The sequence below is a fragment of the Peromyscus californicus genome, unplaced genomic scaffold, assembly GCF_007827085.1.
Source record: "Peromyscus californicus insignis strain IS unplaced genomic scaffold, ASM782708v3 Scaffold_3__1_contigs__length_106647218, whole genome shotgun sequence".
In the NCBI taxonomy this organism is placed as follows: domain Eukaryota; kingdom Metazoa; phylum Chordata; class Mammalia; order Rodentia; family Cricetidae; genus Peromyscus; species Peromyscus californicus.
The window spans coordinates 72,430,273-72,449,023 of NW_026294551.1; the positions used below are offsets into that span (position 1 = coordinate 72,430,273).

General features: G+C 49.9%; 1 protein-coding gene across 1 annotated transcript in view; it reads right to left on the bottom strand.

Annotated features, from left to right (window-relative positions):
- Positions 1–4,953: 4,953 nt before the first annotated feature.
- Adamts2 (ADAM metallopeptidase with thrombospondin type 1 motif 2) overlaps positions 4,954–18,751 on the bottom strand; it is a 210,082-nt gene continuing 196,284 nt past the window's right edge. The window contains exons 17-22 of the mRNA XM_052758023.1: positions 17,604–17,763; positions 14,997–15,129; positions 14,111–14,318; positions 11,799–11,928; positions 10,798–10,887; positions 4,954–5,521 (exon numbers count right to left, since the gene is read on the bottom strand). Of these exons, the coding sequence (XP_052613983.1) occupies positions 5,061–5,521; positions 10,798–10,887; positions 11,799–11,928; positions 14,111–14,318; positions 14,997–15,129; positions 17,604–17,763 (1,182 nt within the window). The 3' untranslated portion in view covers positions 4,954–5,060. The remainder of the gene's footprint in view (positions 5,522–10,797; positions 10,888–11,798; positions 11,929–14,110; positions 14,319–14,996; positions 15,130–17,603; positions 17,764–18,751) is intronic.

Consider the following 18,751-nt stretch of genomic DNA (forward strand, 5'->3'; position numbering starts at 1 on the left):
TCTAAGCAGGCCTGACTCTGCTTGTCTTCCAAGATTAGATTAGATTGGCCATGTTCAGGATAACATGGCTATATACTATCCTCTTCTTACCATAGAGAGGAGACTGGAAAGAGCTGGAACTGTCTAATGATCATATTCTGATAAAAATGTTTTCAGTAACACCTTGCTCTTGGAGGCAAGCTTTTGCTTCAGAGACCAAGCTGAGGCATATTTCAAAGTGCTAACCTTTCTCTTCTCTGCCAATAGCATAAGGAGATTTTTTCCCCCTCTGTCTTAGTTTCTCTTCCTGTACCAACTTAGGGGAGAAAGGGTTTATTTTGACTCACAGTTCAAGGGTACTGTCCGTCACAGCAGGGAAGTCCGGGTGCCAGGGGCCAGAAGCAGCTGGTCACATGACAGCCACACCCTGGAAGCAGACAGCAAAGGATGCCAATGCTCTGCTCACCCTCCGTTTCATACAGTCCAGGACCCCAGGCCAGGTAATGGTGCTGCTACTGTTAGGATGGGTCTTCCAATCTCCATTAAGCCCGTCAGCACAATCCCTCAAAGGCATGGTTAGACGCTGAATAATCTCACAGGTGTGTCTGGAGAAATGGGCATTAGGGGTAGGGGCAGCACATGGCCAAAAAGAAGATAAGAAAGTGGAGAAAGAATGGAGAAGTCAAGACAAAGAGCACACAAGAAGGGAGAAAGGACCTTGGTGTCAATGAGGATTTTGACTGGAAAATGTTAGACTGGTCTGAGTGTGGGAGCACACTCCTATAATCCCAGCACTTGAGGAACAGAGGCAGGTGGATTTCTATTAAGTTCGAGACCAGCCTGTCTGTATGATGCGCTCTGGAAGAGTCTCAAAACAAGGGCTGGAGAGATGGCTCAGTGAGTAACAAGAGTGCTTGCTGCTCTTCCAGAGGACCAGAGTTTGGTTCCCAGCACCCATGCCAGGGGGCTCACAGCCACCTGTACCTCAGTCCAGGGTATCTGACGCCCTCTTCTGACGTCTGTGAGAAGCCTCACACATGTGGCATTCACACACATAAATAAAAATAAATCTTTTTAAAACAGAAAGCTAGTGTTAAAAACTGTTGATACAGCTCACACAAATGCCTAGATGTGGGAAATCTAAAAGCAAAAGAACGTATCATTATGCAACCTCCTCCCAGAGAAAGGTCCCAAAGCCCCCAGCTTCAAGGGAAAATCTCAAGTCATTTCCAGAAGCAAAATTGGTCACCTCATCATTGGATGATGTCACCAAGAAGACAATATCAACTAGACATTTACATGTGTCCCAAAGTGACCCTTAAAATAGTGAAGTGGCCTGTGATTTTATAAAAGAGGGAGGTAGAAATTGACAAAACTACAATCAAGAGTTATTAGGAGTTATCAAGTTAATACAAGGAGATACTATGAGCTAGAAATTATTAGAATGACAAATCAAGGCTTTTTCCCAGAGTTTGGTGCTGGGAACCAAACTCTGGTCCTCTGGAAGAGCAGCAAGCACTCTTGTTACTCATGGGGGACGTTCCTCGTATGTGGCACCCAACAGCTGACAACTACATATTCTTTTCACACACACCCCAAAGATTTTACACAAGTAGATACAGTAGTCTGCTCTTCAATTCCCTACCCCACTCCCCAATACTGACTAGCACACAAGTGGATGAGAGCAAATATTTTCTAAGTGTAATGCTGCTTACAGGTTGGTTGCCTAAATTTAGAAAATACACATGCAAGACTTTCAGTTAAATTTGAATTCCAGAAAAATTTCCATATTTTTTTTGTGTGTGTGTCTCTTATTTTATACTACAAAGTGTTTCTGTTTCTCTGGATTTCAAATTTAGCTCAATGGCTAGTCTTTTCTCCTGGAAACCCTAATCATTGGAGAAAGGGTCACGATGATGCTTGGGTAGGTGGGTGGGGCTCTTGGCTAAGCCATATCCCAAGGTAAGTTGGAAGAGGATGTCCTTTCTCCCCCATGGGGTGCTGACTTAAGCAGCCACAGCCAGGGCTCTTAGATGGCCCCCTGCCCCAGGAGCCTGGGGGCTCATCGCCAAGATTGGCTTGCCAATGTGACATATCTCTCCTGTCAAAGTTTAGGCTGGAGATGAGTGTAGTCAAGGTAACGAACCAACACGGTCATGATTTGCAAAACCACAGACACTTTAATAAGTTATGAAAGTAAGGAGTCAAGTTTTACTATACAGAACAAAGACGCATCAATGGCTGTTGTCAGATAAAACTTTGTGATTTAAGTTGAGCACCGTGTTTGGCTCCATTCGGCGGCCGCCTGTCACACAGGAGTAGAGTCAGAATGTTACCTTGGACAAAGACATTGCTATTGAGCACCATTTATATACTTAAAACAGACCCAAAAAGACAACTATCAAAATACAAATTTGAGGCTTATATATGGGATTCCATGGGGTTTTCTAAGGGCTTTCTTCAAATGTGGCCTGATTCTTCCTAAGAATAAAAAATGACTCCCAGGTGCCTCAGAAGTTTTTTTCTGTGTGATGTAGGATAGTCTGGGTGACAACATGGTGCTGGAAACTTCTAGAGGACACCTAACCTGCCTCTAGGACTACAAGAATGCCTCAGAAATAAGAGCTGCTTTGAAAACTCAGGGTGATTTCTAAGTCCATTCTCCAAATAGTCCCATGCTCAGGAACTCGCAACTTCTCTGAGCCCAGTGGACACGGTTTGTTCCTTGGGCAGAGGTGTATGAGTACCACTAGCTCCAGAGAGGCCTGGAGGCCCAGGGCCCAAGACACCAAGGATGTCATGTGGGACCTCATCTCCCTTCAGGGCATCTGTCTTGCTGGGGCTGTCCCACACGGGGCTTCTATGAAGCTCTGCTGTACTGGGATCTGACAATGGAGTGTTACTATATCACAACCATTAGAATGGGTAACTCAGTCATATCCTGGCTACTATTAGTCTAGAATGTTCCTTCTCATTCTACCAAAGACAGGAAATACTCAGTTCTTCAGACTGTGAGTAAACCCAGCTGACCTGGATTCAATAAATGAGGGCCAGCCATGGGATTCATTCCCTGCTTACAAGGAGGCAGGGAAGCAGAACTGTTCTCAACCACATACTAGGAGAGATAGTCAAAGGACTTTTTCCAATTTGGTTCTTTGGGAGCTGGGGCAGTGTAGGAGTATGTGTGGGATGTGGGGGCAAGGAATGCATGTGGCGGGGGGGGTGTCTGGCCACCTTCTGGGAGGAAAGCTAAGCACTATCTTAAACATTAGTCCAGCTGGTCTCTATGCTCTGACTTCTTTCCCAGACCATCCACATAGACAACTCCCCCGCCACACACACACACACACACACACACACACACACACACACACACACACACACACACACACACACCAGATTTACACAAGCATACTGAGCACCTCGAAACTCAATGGAGGGTTAGCCACAATGGCATCGATTCAAGTCTCAGTATTCTTAACTCTGATTGGCAGGGCTGGGGGTTATCAATAAGAAAGAATAACCTAAGATCTATGATGGGCGAGAACACAGAGCTTCTAGAACTTTCCTGCACATGAGAAGTCTCAGAATTATGGTTAGGCTAGGCCCAGCTACGGAGCTAATGTTTCCTTGGCTCTTACCATATGGGGTATTGGAGTGGCATGCTCACAAAATGCCAGTGTATAAGAGCCAAAGCTCACCACCCTCCTATCATTCACCTACTGCCTTTCATTTTCCCTCATTCACATCCGGCTCACCAAACGTCATTCTACCACAAACAAAGATTATCTAAGCTTCTAAAGAAAAAAGATAAAGTGGGGCTTCCACCCCCACCTGATACTTCCTATCGCAGGCCATCTTGTCAGGTTCTAGTCCTTCTAAAGGTTGGAAATGGGCAAGGGCAAGGTCAGACTACAGACAAAACCCATCCTCTGAACCTGAGACCCCAGAGCCTGGCACCTCACCACCCAGGTGGCAATACTGGGATCCCAGGAAAGGGAGAATCCTGGGTCTTGGGCCACATGCAGGGTCATCCCGGGAGAGCACATGCAGAGTACATCCTTCCTCTCTCGGGCCTTGGCTCAAGCTGGCCAGAGAAGAAAACCAGGGTTCTTCCACCAGAACCTGGGAGGCAGCAAGCAAGGCCAAGGTGAGTGGACAGGAGAGAGATAAGTCCTTGCTGCCTTTGACCCAATGGCTCCTCTTTGGAACTCATATCCCCCATTATAGGAGTCTCATCACTTTTCTGGAAAGAACTAGATGGGTGCACAACCCATGCTCAGCTGAGATCAAAACATTGCACACCATGAGCACCAGATGCTGAAACCGCACCAGACAACTAGTTAATAATTAAAACAGAGACCAGAGGTTACAGCCTGATGGATCTCAACCTAAAACTCGCAGGTCATCTCCTACTCCCACCCCTACGACTTCAAAAATTTTAAGTACAGGAAACCCAGATATCTGCCTGTGCAAAAGATGGCAGGGCCAGGCTCGTAGGGAAGGAACACATGTCACACTGGCAGCGATAGCTGGAGCCTGCCAACAGCCCTAGACAGGCGCTGCTCTCTGGTTGGCTAAGGCCTCTCTCTACCACACTTACCCAATCATCTGCCTGGCCTCTGAGGTCATTTCGAGTCATGACCTCCACTCAAATGTACTCAACCTGACAATCTCTTAGGTAAAACATCATGTCACTTAAAAGTCCCCCGTGGTCTCATACCTTGGTCTGAGGACTGCTCATCACCAAGGAAATGAAGGTTCTCAACCACTGCTTAGGAAGTTTTTCTCTCTGGGAGTCATCCCCCTTGACATCCCAACATTGGTAGAAACTAGGGAACTTTTCCACTCTAGACCTAAGACCACCACAAGATTTAGGTCATTCCTAGCCTGGAAAATACATGTTAGGCTGATTGTCACATGCCCCCCCCCCCCCCCATATATATTCTTTTGTACTATTTTCCAAACCTTTCTGGAAGCAGGAATTTGGGCTTTGTCTCCCACAGCACAGGATTTACCATCCCATGGAACATATCTATAAGCAAGGGGAAAAAGCTGTTGATGCGAATCTTTCCATTTTATTAGAACCTTCCGGCCTTCTCTTTTTTCTGCACTGCATTAATGAGCTCCTGGATCCTTTGGTTCCTCGTCTTCACATATGGGCTCGGTCGTCGCGGGATCAGGTTGGGAGACTGGACCTCTTCATCCACACCATGGATCTTGTAGGGGACATCCACAGCATTGGTTTCTGGGTGATCCTCAGTGGCATTGATGCTGGAGGCATTGAGGGGGACCTCCAAGGGAGGCCCTGACGAAGGCTGAGCCTGCGTAGCGACAGTGGGCCCCGGGAGTGTGGGCATGAACACCTCGATGTCATTGTGCTTCCCGGGTGGAGGTTCCCCACCTGCGTCCTGCGTGCTGCTGAGGTTGTGGGGTGGGTTGCAGGACTTGCAGCAGAGCTTGTTGTAGCTGGGGATGGAGCAATAGCGAGACAAGACTTCCATCCTACAGAACATTGACTTGTCGCCTTGGCACTGGCCCTCTGAAAGAGAAGAGTGGGAGAAATAACCAAAGGACAAGGTGAGGGGGACATGTACCCACCGCCGAGTGCAGATTGCTGGAGGAGGCGTGTGACAGAGTCCAGAGGCAGCGCAGAGGCAGTGAGCTTGTGTGGAGAGTCAGTGTGATTGCAGGGTCCAAGACTCTGAACGGGGCACCCACAGACCCCCCGCCTGGAGCGCTCCCCTCCTGCAAGCAATCCCGAGCAGAACCTGCTCTGTCAGTGTATCTCTAAGGTTGAGACAGAAATGAGACTTTCTGTTCTTAAGAGAGACTCCAAGTCCAACCTTAAGGACGGGACTTAACCGGATCTTCATGCTCGACATCTCAGTGGAACCTCAATGTAATTTGGTGGCAGGATTTGACTCTGTGGTAATGTACAAGTAGTAACTATAACAAAATTCAACCTAAAAGAACCAGCCTCTAAAGCTCAGCTCCCCCTCAGTTAGAGCTTCACTGTGTGCCACTGTCCTGAGCTGACCTCCCAAGGTGTTTCTGTCAGAGACTAAAGACGCAGACTTGTGCAGGTCTTTGGACACTTACCCAAACTTATCTGACATATCCTGTCAGGCCACTGCTCCATCCAGCCATGGCCCCGCTGCATTAAACTTTTCTGATGTATCAGGTATCTTATCACAGTGCTAGAAGTTGACTAACCCAACAGCCAGGCCAATTCAAGGATTACCTGTAGAAGTCAGGAAGCTATACAGGGCCATGGGCCAGATCCATCCTTTTACCTGGCTTTATAAATATTTATTGAGACACGGCCACACTTATTATCATTGGCCACTTTCCCACTGTAACAACAGTGGCATGGCTGTGACAGACTGGATGGGCTCCAATGCCTAAAGTATTTGTTGTCTGGCTCTTTGCAGAAAATGTTGCTTGACTCTGGGTCAAGGGTAGCCCTCGATTAGTGGTTGGCCAAAGGTAGTGTTCAGTTGATGGAGACAGCCCTAAGAGTTTGAATTCCCTTCTCAGGATGCCCCCATTCCACTTGGCTTACAAGGTGGATTTCTCTGTCTGACTTCCTCTGACTGAACTACACAACTTCAGTTTTAAAAAATTAAAGCAAGGCAATGAGTGAATAAAAAAAAGCCATGGCTTAAGAGCTTGGTGTACTAATAACAACCAAGAAAAACATGTCAGTCAGCCCTCTGTGCCTACAGGCTCTACATCCTTGGATCCAGTTAACCATGGACAGGACTTGGGAAGAATACTATATAAACCAGATTCCTTTGTGGTCATTATTCCAAAAAACAACACAGTAAAACAACTATCTATAAAGTGCTTACATTGTATTGTGAATTATGTGGAACCTGGGGGTAATGCAAAGTGTTTGGGAGGATGATGCACATATTATATGCAAATTCTAGACCATTTTATTCCAGGATGTAGCCATCTGCAAGATCAAGGGGTGGTTACAATCCTTATTGAAAATACACCAGTGGTTGTGTCTTTTTAAACAATACCGCTGGCCAGACAGCTCTCCTAGATAAAGAAGCTGTCAATTATACTTCTAGCAGGCTGAACTATGTCCTGAGGCTCTGGCTGGTGAAAGGTTGCTAAGATAATTTTGATTTTTATGATATTTGATCTTCCATCCCATTCTCAGTGGCAACTAAACAGCAAGAACTCTTGGATTTTTTTTTTTTTAAGATAGGACTTTACTATGTAGATCAGGCTAGCCTTGAACTCACAGAGATCTGCCTTCCTCTGCCTCCAAAGTGCTGGGATTAAAAGCATGCACCACCATGGGTGGCCAAAACTATTGGCTTCCAAGGAATGATGATAAACCATTGGGAATGTACATATTGTTTATAAAGTCACTTTAAAAGCTAAGCATGGCCAGTCCTGGTTAGCACTTGATGGGAGACATTGTCACCCATGTGCCTCTCCCCCAGTCGTGGTGGTATACGAATTCCATATGGATTATTGATTGCTTCCTGTTAGTAGTTTTCTTGAATGCCTTTTAAAATTCATCACTTATTTTAGGAGAAAATCGATACTCGTGGAAGACAAGTATCATAGGTAACCTCAAACATGAATACAGAGAAAAAGCAAAGTCAATTTTAAAATCGAGTTTAAATTCACCAATCTTTAGGGGGATAGTTCTGCACAGAAGTCAGAGTTAGAGAGAAAGTAAAGTGTAACAGATGTTGGGGAAGGCATAAAGCAAGAATCCCTCCCTGATGCCATAAAGGGTAAAGAGAAGCAGGAGGGATCGCTTGGTGGGAGCAGACACATCACTGCAAATGAGTGGTGGGTTCATGAACCCACTTCATCATTCAAAAGCTCATGAAACTCATTCATAAAGGGAGTAGCACCTTCCCTTCCATCATGGGCCCCAGATGTGCCCTGTGCAGGTGGCATCCTGGGCCATCAGGAGTACTAATATATGGTTTCCTTAGAGGGCAGCTAATCTTGACTCATCTCTGGAGAGATGGACTGAGGGATGCAGTGTTGTGGACACAAGTATCCTCTTCAGCTATGATTCCTTTGATTAACAAGCAGAACTGTGGGCAGTAGATCCAACCACAGCTCCTGTGACATCTCTGGAGTCCAGGGCCTCAGCCTGGGCTGCCAATCCCGTTTCTTAGACACTGGGCCATCTCCTATTGTCCTTTCTCAGTACCTCCTGACCCTTCCTACCGATCCCTAGCACTGATGAACATGGGGCAGGAGTCCCACCCACAAGACAGACCTCAGGTGAGGAAGTCCCTGCTGAAACCTGGCCCACCGCCTGGTCATTGTTGGTAGGTGAGAGGACACAGGCCCTGTGGCTATTGAGAGCAGAACTTAGGAGGTACAGTCAGGCAGGGCTGTGCACATGTGCGCGCACGCGCGCGCGCGCGCGCACACACACACACACACACACACACACACACACACACACACACACACACACACGACCATTGCCCTGCTTTCCCAAGACCACACCCCTTCCCCATCGTGATAGGAACCATCTTTATGAACAGGCATCTCAAGGCAGGACAGTGACCTGACAGGGGCTCAGGAGACATAACCTGTACCCCACATTTCTGCTCTGATCCCAAGAAAAGAAGAAGCCAAGCCAGGCAGCACCTAGGAGCAGAAAACCGAGACATCTCTGCAAAGGTCCTCGCTTAGCACGGACAGATCCACACTCAAGGTGGAGTGCAACAGCCCTACTTTGAAAAATTCTCTGGTATGTGTGTTAGTGAAAGATGGACCCTAAACATCTATGTTGGGCAGGGGGTGGTGGGGCGAGGTGGGGGGCAACGAAGTCACTGGAACCAGAAACCAGGTGATTAACGCTACTGGATGGTGCCGCATGACGCCTCGGTGTGGCCTGCCAGGAAGGTGAAGAGAACAAGCCGCCAGCTGACCAAACCCAAGCTCCCAGTTGAACTGAACTTTTATTGAGTTTATTTGTGGGATGCATGACAAGAGGTCTTTCCATCATTAGTAAGAATAAAAGGTCATTTTCACAGTCACTTTGGCACACACTAATGTCTCATGGAGAGAAAGCAAGAAAGAAGAAAAGAACAGAAAGGCAATGGCAACAACGAAACCTATGTAATACGTCATTAAGTACATACAAAATACTAATAAAATATCCCTGATAAACCAAAGTGCGTACAGACAGGAGGCAAATGCCCAGGACCGTGTGGCACCATCTGCAACCACACAGGTCACTCACACTGCCTCGTCAAAGTTGGAAGTTAACAGTCGTGAGAAGATTGATTTGCAGTTACACACCGATTATTTACATAACAGTAGTCACTGCCAAGGGGGAGAGGAGGAGGCTTGGCTGCGTGGTCCAGCATGAATTAGTTATTAACAGATGAAGGCGGCTGGGGCCGGGGGCGCCAAGGGGGAGAGGAGGAGGCTTGGCTGCGTGGTCCAGCAGGAATTAGTTATTAACAGATGAAGGCGGCTGGGGCCGGGGGCGCTGCTGGGACTGTCAGTTGGGAGTGCTACATTGGTCACGGCTAAGGACCCAGGTGTAAGGTCACCCTCTGGGTGTAAGGCCGCGCTGTGGGAGCTCCTTGTGGGAGTCTCCGCAAAACAGTCAGCGCCAACTGGCCAGGTGGGCATCAGAGGAGGACCCCTTTTGTCGGAGATAGATGGAGTGCCTGCTGAGTCCCTTCACACACAGATGGTTCAGGGAGGGAGCAAGGCCATCTGGATTTAGAAACCTTACCCTTGGCAAAAGGTGGGCAAAAATGGGTGGGGTCCCCCTAGATCTTCAGTGCCTGCCTCCTACCCGGATCACATCCCCCATTTGAGGCTGGAGTTAGCAGCCAATTCTGTTAGCTTTCAACTTTAAGGCATCTTCTACATAGTGTTTCTAAGCAAAAAAAAAGCAATAAAAATTGAGGTATTCTGTAGTTGTTCACACTGGTAGGTGAGGCACATCCATATCTGTCAGTCAGTCAATCAATCAATCAATCTCACTTTCAATCCTCTGAACGGGTCATATGCACACGACAAGAAAAAGGCCATTGGAGCAAATGGACAGAGAATGGAAGTGGTGGTGTGTCCATGACATCCCATTGCAGGGACATGTCTCCCCGCCTCCTCCTCCATCTGAGAGGACAGGGGGATGGGGGCCAAGGGCCATGTAGGTTGGGTGCAAAGGCCGGACGGAAGCGGGCCATAGTTTCACAAGTCAGAAAGGACACACTCAGCAGAGGACAACAGCAGCAGTGACAGCAGCAGCAGCCGGGAAGCCCCTGACACCGCAGGAAACTTGGGGTCTGTCACCCCGGCACAGGAGATGCAAAAAACGCACACCGTAGAGACCCCTGTGGCCTCACCTTAATGGTGGTGGCGTCTGAAAGGGGATGGGGCTGGCTTCCCCTTGGAGTTGACCCGCAGCTTCAGCCTGGAGGGATGTGGCCCAATGAGGCAGTCGCCATGGCGAGATGGTCACACTCGCACAGTGGCCTCAGGCCCCTCCAGCACCACAACAGATCTTTGCCCCTTTACAAGCCATCACAAAACCAGGTCCTGGCCCCTTGACAAGAGGCCAGTGTCCCCAGGCCAGGCCTCCTTGAGGCTGGCCCTCGCTCCGCTTGCCGCCACCAAGTGGTACAAGCTCTGGAGGAGCAGGCCGAGCACACAGGCCCAGAGAAAACAGATTCACCCAGAGAGCGCTCAGCAGGAGTCAGGGAAGCTTTCCATAGAGAGAGAGTAGGGGAGCCCAAGGCAAGCTCCACAAGGCGCAGGGCATGCACTGGAGGGCAGAGGCAGAGTTATAAACGGGTCGGTTACTTGACGAGATCTTCTGGATGGGTGAGTCAGGGTCAGGCCGGGACAGCCACTGAACCACGTAACTCTTCTTGGAGGGATCCGAGATGTTTCCTGGAAGGAAAAGTGGAGGCTGCAGCTGCCAGAGCACCACTGAGGACCACCACCACCACCCCCACCACCCCCACCACATCCAGAGCAAAGCAGCTCGCCTCCAGGCATCCTGGGGCCCAGCGCAGTAGGAGGGCATGGTTCCTGTTCTTGGATAAACTGGTCTCGTCGCTTGCCTGTCTGCATCCCTGGGCCCAGCAATGTCTCTCCAGTTGCCCATCTCAGATGAACCCATGTCCTGCTCCTTCACTGTTTCTACCCCACCTTATTTCCAGGGTTCCCTGGCACTCAAGCTCTGTCCTGGAGAGAGCTGGTAAGGATGACCAGTCCTGCCACCCCTACTAGGACTGTCACCTGACCTCTTGTACTCTGTCCTCTGTAGAAGAGAATGGTGGGGACAGAGTTAGCCCTGAGTTGCTGTGTGGACCAAGATGTTGAAACACATGTGACACTGGACCAGGCATCTGCACAGTGGTCTTGGCTGTTGTTCTCAAAGAACACAGGGCACATCCTACCCACATGGGCATCCCCATTCCTATATTGGCATCTCCGTTGCATAGGCTCCGCATGCCTGCTGGCAGAGTCCTGCTGGGCTGTGGTTCACTGTGGGTCATTGGAGTTTAGGGCTGTAATAGCACGCCATGAAGGCAGGGATGGGCTGAGACTCGTCCTCTGTGCACACCAGGACTTGTCCAAGGACACCCATGTGTCAACCCTCCGCCCCGCGCGCCCCCCCCCCCCCATCCTATTTCTTTCTAGGAAAAGTCTCAGCCCTGGCTGGGAGTGCTCAAGTTCAAGTTTACCCATGGCAAGCCCAGTCATTTTGGAAGAAGAGCAGAGTTTGATTGCACTAGCCCCCACTCCCCTCTCCTAGGCTGTTGCATGCTGGGGGTCAGGGGTGGCACAGGGCTTACGGGGACAGGGTGCAAGCCTGCAGATCCTTGCTGTCTCAGGCCGCTCCTCCCGGCAGACACCAAAATTATCATCGGCGGTGCGGCAGAGTACTGGCCGTTCCTGGGTGCCATTGCCACAGGTTACCGAACACTGTAGGTACAGAACCATTAATCAAGGTCACCTCCCATACTGAGCCTCATGCTCCCCAGGCATGTGACGGGTGACCCATGGGAGATGGTGTGGGGCAGAAGGTGGGTCTTGTCCCATAGGAACTGTCCTAGAATGCACATGCCCATTTCTCAGGGCTACTGCGATGCCAATACCTCTGGGTTCTCCCTTCCTCCCATAGTGTGGATATGATTTGAGCATGTCATTCCAGACTTGTGTGTTGGAAGCTCTGTCCTCACTGTGGTGGTAATGGGAAGGGGAGCAAAACCTAGTGGGAGGCCTCTCCTGACCTGTTTGGGCCTTGGCCGCCTGCTTCTCCGTGGGATCCCTTTCCCATGTATACCATCATGGTGCCATATGTCATAAGATCCTCCCTCATAAGGGTAAAGTTGATGATGCTAGCACCATGTCCTTAAACCTTCAAAACCATGAACTCAAGAAGCCTCTTCATACAGAAATGCTCTACACTGCCATAAATCCCTATGGAGAGTCCCCAGGAAAGTAAAAACAGAATTACTATATGACCCATCGCTCCTAGGTATATAACCAAAGGACTCTAAGTCAACATTCCACATCTGTGTTTATATCTGCACTAGTCAGGAAGCAGATCCAGCCTACCTGTCCATCAACAGATGCATGCAGAGAAAAAAAGTGGTCAACATATGCATGTTTATCAGGAGGGAGGCACATATATGATGTGCAGGTGTACATGCATGGGTATACACATGCATGCGGAGGTCTGAGGCCAACCAGAATCCTCTTGACCAGCCTCCACCTCATTCATCGAGTCAGGGTTTCTCATTGGAACTCTGAGTTGGCTAACACAGCTAACCTGGTTAGTGAGCTTGTTCCTGGGATTCTACCCCTGACTCTGAGCTCTAGAACTATCTAGAACTATCTAGGCAGACTGCTATGCCTAGCAGGCATTTCCATGGGTGCTGGGGAATCCAAACTCCAGTCTTCCTGCTTGTACAGTAAGTGCCTTAACCACCAGAGCCGTCTTCCTAGATACTACACAGTGGAATTTTATTCAGCCATAAGGAAAAAAAGAAATCATGGCATTTGCTAGAAATTGGATAGAGCTAGAGATTCTATTAAGTAAAATAAGCTGGGCTCAAAAAGACAAATTCTGTTTCTCCTCATATGTGGAAGTGTGTGTGTGTGTGTGTGTGTGTATGTGTGTGTGTGTGTGAAGGTCATGACACCCTTGAGGGCTGCTATTTGGGAAGAGGAAAAAGGGATGGGGAGGGCAATGGGAAAGGGAAGTGAATTAGAACATGTGTGTGGGGATGCCATAAAGAAACCCTTGACTTTATGTGTCAACTTCAAAATAGAGCTAGGCTAATTTAGACAATGGAGGCAAGCAATGCCACTATATGGAGAGAATAAAAAGCGATATATCTGCCCACAACCTTCCCCACAGAAGGTACTCAAGCACCTCATTATGGTAATGGAAAACGGTTTAATACACTTCTCTAGTTGGAGGATGCCCAGGAAAACCTGTAGTAGACTGGGGCTCCTGCAACATCTCTGATCCAGCCCCGGAACCTTGGGCGGTCCCCCCTCTAACTTACTCTCCAAACACAAGGCTCCAGCATCCTCTAGCCCCCCACCCCACACTTCATGACCCTGGGGAGGAACTAAAGTGCATTCATACCCTGACTCCTGGCGCTGTGCTCACTCAACCTAGTCCTGCATCCTTATCATGAATGTGGGGGAGAGTCAACTCAGCCGACTTGGGATTCTCAAACTCTTCCCACTCCTAAGCAACAGCTTGTTTTGAGGACTGGCTTGTGGGCAATTTCTGGGGACCTAACTCCTGGAAGGTTCTGAGTGATTAAAAAAAAAAAAAAAAAAAAAGCTCCTGAATGCTTGAGGCCTTGGGGCAGGCTGTACCAGCTTTGCTAGGCAGCTTAAACAAGCAATGCAATTTATGCATGGTAAATATCTGCTTTCCATCCTTCTGGGATTTGAGGTCCATCACCATGTAGCTGGTTCCCTCATAGAAACCCTGGACTTCCATGCTGTGGCTCCCATGGTGCCCTGAAACCTGAGCTGTGGCCTGGGGGGACAGGAGTTCTATCAAGACTGGAATGACTGTCTATCTCAGACTTATCCAAGCTCAGTTTGGAGTCAAGGGCGTGGGGCCAAGAAAACAGCTTACCTGGGACCAGGACCCAGCCCGCCACCGCCCAGGGCAGAGCTCACGGTTGCAGGCCCTGCGGCTCTCAGGACGGTGGTCATTGCAGTGTTTGGTGTGCACGGAGCGGGTGGTGTTGTTGTGCAGGGGCTGAATGCAGCGTACGGAGCGCACTTGCATGCCGGTTCGCCCACAGCTCTGACTACAAGGCTCCCATTCACCGGTGACCCACCTGCCGGGGCAGAGTGGCAGGTGGTCAGGGAACCAGTCTGGCTGCGGCCCAGGTGGGCAATGAGAACAGAGATGTCAGCTTGTTCTCTCCTGCAACGGAAGCTCTTTCTCGTTTCACAGAAGCACCCGCCATGTGGGCCCGCTTGCAGGGAGAGGAAACTGAGGCTCAGATACTCCCCTGCTTGTGAGAGTCTGACAGGCTCTGTTGGGGCTAGTGGCCTAAAGGGTTTTACCACCTGTCTATTCCCTCAGGGTCCTTATCCTGACTACAGTCTCATCTTCTGATGGTGTCATGAACCCTCCCCAGCAAAGCTCAGGAGCACTGTGGAGTCCCTCAACCCAGCCACCTTCCCTGACCTGGGTCCAGAAATGCATCCTGCCAGGGTCTGAAGGTCTGAGAATCAGCACTGTCGCTTAGAAACATCTAATACAGCCCAGACCCTCTGGGCCTCAGTTTCCCCATCTAAGTGTTAACATTTTCTGTCTTTCATGAGATGCCCATGAAGTTTCCAGTCAGTGGGTCAGAAGTGGACTTGCACCTTTAACCTATGTACGGTATGGCGGGTGAAAGGCCTAACACCCCATGAGATGCCAGGCCCAGGGCTTCTGGGAGGCCCGGTTTCCTTCCTTCCTCCCTCCACAGTGAGCCCCTGGGCCGTGGCCCCCTCCCAGCACTCACACAGGCTGGGAGCATTCCTGAGGGTTGCAAGCTCGGCGGATGGCTTTGGGCTTGGCCAGGGCGCTGCAGAAGGCTCGGTGTACCATCTTGCTGTCCAGCCTCCGGCGGCAGCCGTACTTAGTGAACTGGGACCCTGAAGACAGAGAGCTTGAAGGGGCTCAATGGGGCGGTGGGACCCCCAAGGGGGCTTGGAGAGGTGGGGCCCCCACCAGGAGTAGTAGCCCCAATCTCCTCTCTCCTCTTTGCTGTTTGTCTTCCATTATAGTCCACGTTGGCTTTGAACTCATTCTTTGTCCCAGTATTCCCGCAAACCTGTAATCCTTCCGCTGCAGCCCTCCAAGGGCTAAGATGACAGGCTTGTGCCACCATGCTCTATTTCTCCTTGCCCTTGAAATGACGTGGAGGGTGAGGAGGGAGCCTTGGTGATATCTAGCAAGGAACTCACCCTTCACCCCATCAGAGGGAGGGCAAGAATGCAGGCTCTGTTGATGGCTTCTGAGGTCACAGGGATGACCCCGTTCCCTCCCATCACTCGGCCATTTGCTCTATCTTGGGGGCTGAGACGAAGAAGGATTTGATCAACACGGGGCACCTGGTCTGCGTGGCTCCTTATTATCACCGGCTCCTGCAGTCTTTCCCAATGCAGATGCTGTTCTTCCCCAAGAACAGTGGGAAATATCTAGGGTATCGAGTGCCTAGAGGCTGGGGGTACTGCTCAGCCTTCTACAATGCAAGGCACCCCACCCAGGACAGAGAATAATGGAACCTGAATTTCCGTAGTACCTAGCGAGGATACAAGAGAATCTAAGCACAGCCAGGCAGCCTGCTCTAGTCCGGGCATCGGAAAGCATCTTGGGAAGCAGAGGATTAAGTGGCACTGACCCATGGAGGCGGGGGGGGGGGGGGGGGGGGGGGGGGGGAGCAGTGAGATTGTGCAGATTTCCCCAGGGAAGCATTGTGTGTTCAGGAAAAGCACTTGCTGTGGATTAGGCAAGGATGTGAAAGGCCTGGTCTCCATCCTGCAGTACTATCTGGAGGGGGTGGGGCCTTTAAGAGGTCACTGGAGGTGTGCTCTTCAAAGGGGAGACTGGGAATCCAGCCCTCCCCTCCCTCTCTTTGCTTCCCAGCCACCTGCTGGGCTAGGCAGGTTGGGCAGCGAGCAGCTTCTTTGATGTATATCTGCTCCTACCATGATCTGTTGCCTCAACACAGCCCAAAGCAATGGGACCCACTAGCCATAGGACAAAGCCTCCAAAATTGTGAGTGGAAATACAGTTTTCTTTTTTATAAGCTGATTATCTCAAGGGTTCATTACAATGACGGAAAACAAACATACCCCAAGGCTGGTATGGCCGAGACGGGGAGGTAAGGCATGGAACATCAGCGTGCCCAGGGGCTGGCCTGGGCCTCACAGGCCACAGGGAGAAGTTTAGCTTTTGCCTCACAAAAGGAGGGAGCTACTGGAGGTATTACAACACAGGGCAGGGAAGGGTCTGGTTCACACCTTTATTTTAGTTTTCCACTTGTATATGTGCACATGCGTGTGTGTGCATGCGTGCAATCTGTGGAGGCCCAAGGTTCATGTTAACAATCATCCTTGATTCCTCTTCCATTTTATTTATTGACACAGGGCCTCACAATCAAATCTAGAGCTTGCCAATGTGGTTAGTATCGATAGGCAGCTTGCTCTGGGGAACCCCTAGTCTCTTGCTTTCCAAGGCTGGAATTATAGGAGAGCTCCCATGCCCATCCCACTTCTACATAGATCTGGGGATCTGAACTCTGGTGCCCATGCCCTCAAGGCAAGCCCATTAACCACTGATCTGTCTCTCCAGCCCTGATTCGTTCCTTTAAAAGGTCATTCTTGGACCTAGAGTGGGTCCACAGAGGCCAGCGGGAGGCTGGTGCTGGACCAGAGGGCAGACAGAACCTTGACACATGCAGCAGGAGTCGGCAGGGCCTGCTGGTGAGATCCAGGTGGGGTGTGGAGATGGGGAACCATCGAGGCAGAGCAGAAGCTGAGAGTACCATTGCTCAGGATGAGGGTCCCCCTCCCCTCGGCGAATTATTTGAGGTCAGCGGAGCCCACTTTTCCTCTCTCTCTCCTGGCCCCCAACTCTGGATTGATCAGGCTTGTGGGGTTTTTCTGAGTAGACTTAGGGAAAGGGGTTCCCCAGAAGTGTCCCCAGGGCTTCTGGAGTCTCGCTAGTACTGCTGCCTGGCCCACTCCCGTGTCAGCCTCCCACCAGGCCGCCTCCCTAGCCACATACTAATGCCGTCCATGCTGGTCTGACCCAAACCCTACAGGCCGTTCTGGTTACATTCTGTCTGATGTCTCAAGCACCTGCCCTTCCCAATTCATGGACCTTTCCCAGGCTAGGCTAAGCCTTTGATCACTCCAATGGAGGTCCCTGCTGTGCTGTTCCCCTGGGCACTTCTCATACTTGTCACAGGACAAACTCACTGGGCACTGTTGGCCCAGAAAACTTCCCTGGGAAGCCCATTCAACCAGCCCCAACCTCCTCTAGGCTCACACTGAGTCTCAACTCAGGGGTATCCCACCTCCAATCAAGCCCAAGAGCCCCAGCAGTGAGAACCCCCCGTCACCTCCTCCGCAGGGCTTGGAGCAGGGAGACCACTTTTTCAGGGCCCACTCGTGGCGCAGAGAGTCATCTTCCAGGACATTGTTGTCGTCGACATTGAGCGAGTCCTCGTGGATCATGTATTTGTATGTCAGTGAGATCCGACTGTCTCCTTCGGGGATAACCTGGGCCCACCCCAACATGGTCATGAGAATGTCTGCCCAGCCTTCCATCCCCCTCTATAGCCAACTTAGAGCTAGACTGACAACCAGGGGAGAGAGGCAGTCCATGACTTACGATGGTCATCTTCAGTGGCTTTTCAACTTTACAACGACACCTAAGAGTTTGAAATTTGGACCTTTTCCCTGGCTTGTGGGATGTGGTGTAAGCCTCTTGTGATGCTAACAATGGCAGTGAGTACTAGCTGTAGTTTAGGTACAACCAATGCACTTTTGTATGCCATGTTTATGAAGATTAAACCACTATGAAAATCTATATAGAGCTAGGATCTCACAGGCTACGTTAAAATTTTTTTAATTACATTTTATTGATTTATTTTTCATGCATGCACTCATTCAATGCCCATAGAGGCCTAAAGAGGGTGTCAAGTCCCTAGGAGCCAGAGTTATAAGCATTTGTGAGCTGCCTTCTGTGGGTGCTGAGGTACAAATTCTAGTCTTCTGGTAGAGCAGTGAGTACTCTTACCTTCTGAGCCGTATCTCCAGCCTTCCCTCTCTCTCCAGCTCACCCTCATTTTTGAGACAAGGACTTGTTAAGTTGGCCCATTAGCTGGAACTTGCTATGTGGACCTTAAATCGTCTATGAAATCTGCTATGTAAACTTGCTTTAATTTCCTTGCTGTGCCTCCTGGGCTGGGATTGCAGGTGTCTGACACCATTCCTGGCTCAGTGTGTTTGTTGGTTTGGGTAAATAAACTCTATCATTCGAGCAATTCATTAAAACTAAGAATCTTAAAGTGACTTGAAAATCCAGCCCCCTCAGGGTCCCCCATAACCAGGAGCAGCCTTGTGATCCTACACCCAGGGGAACCTGGGAGCCAGTACTGCTTGGACACAAGGTCCAGTGTGTGACTGGTTTCTGATCTCTCAGGTATGAGGATTTCAGTGCAACAGCAGAGGTTAATGGATCTGATGGTATGAACTGTGACCGTCA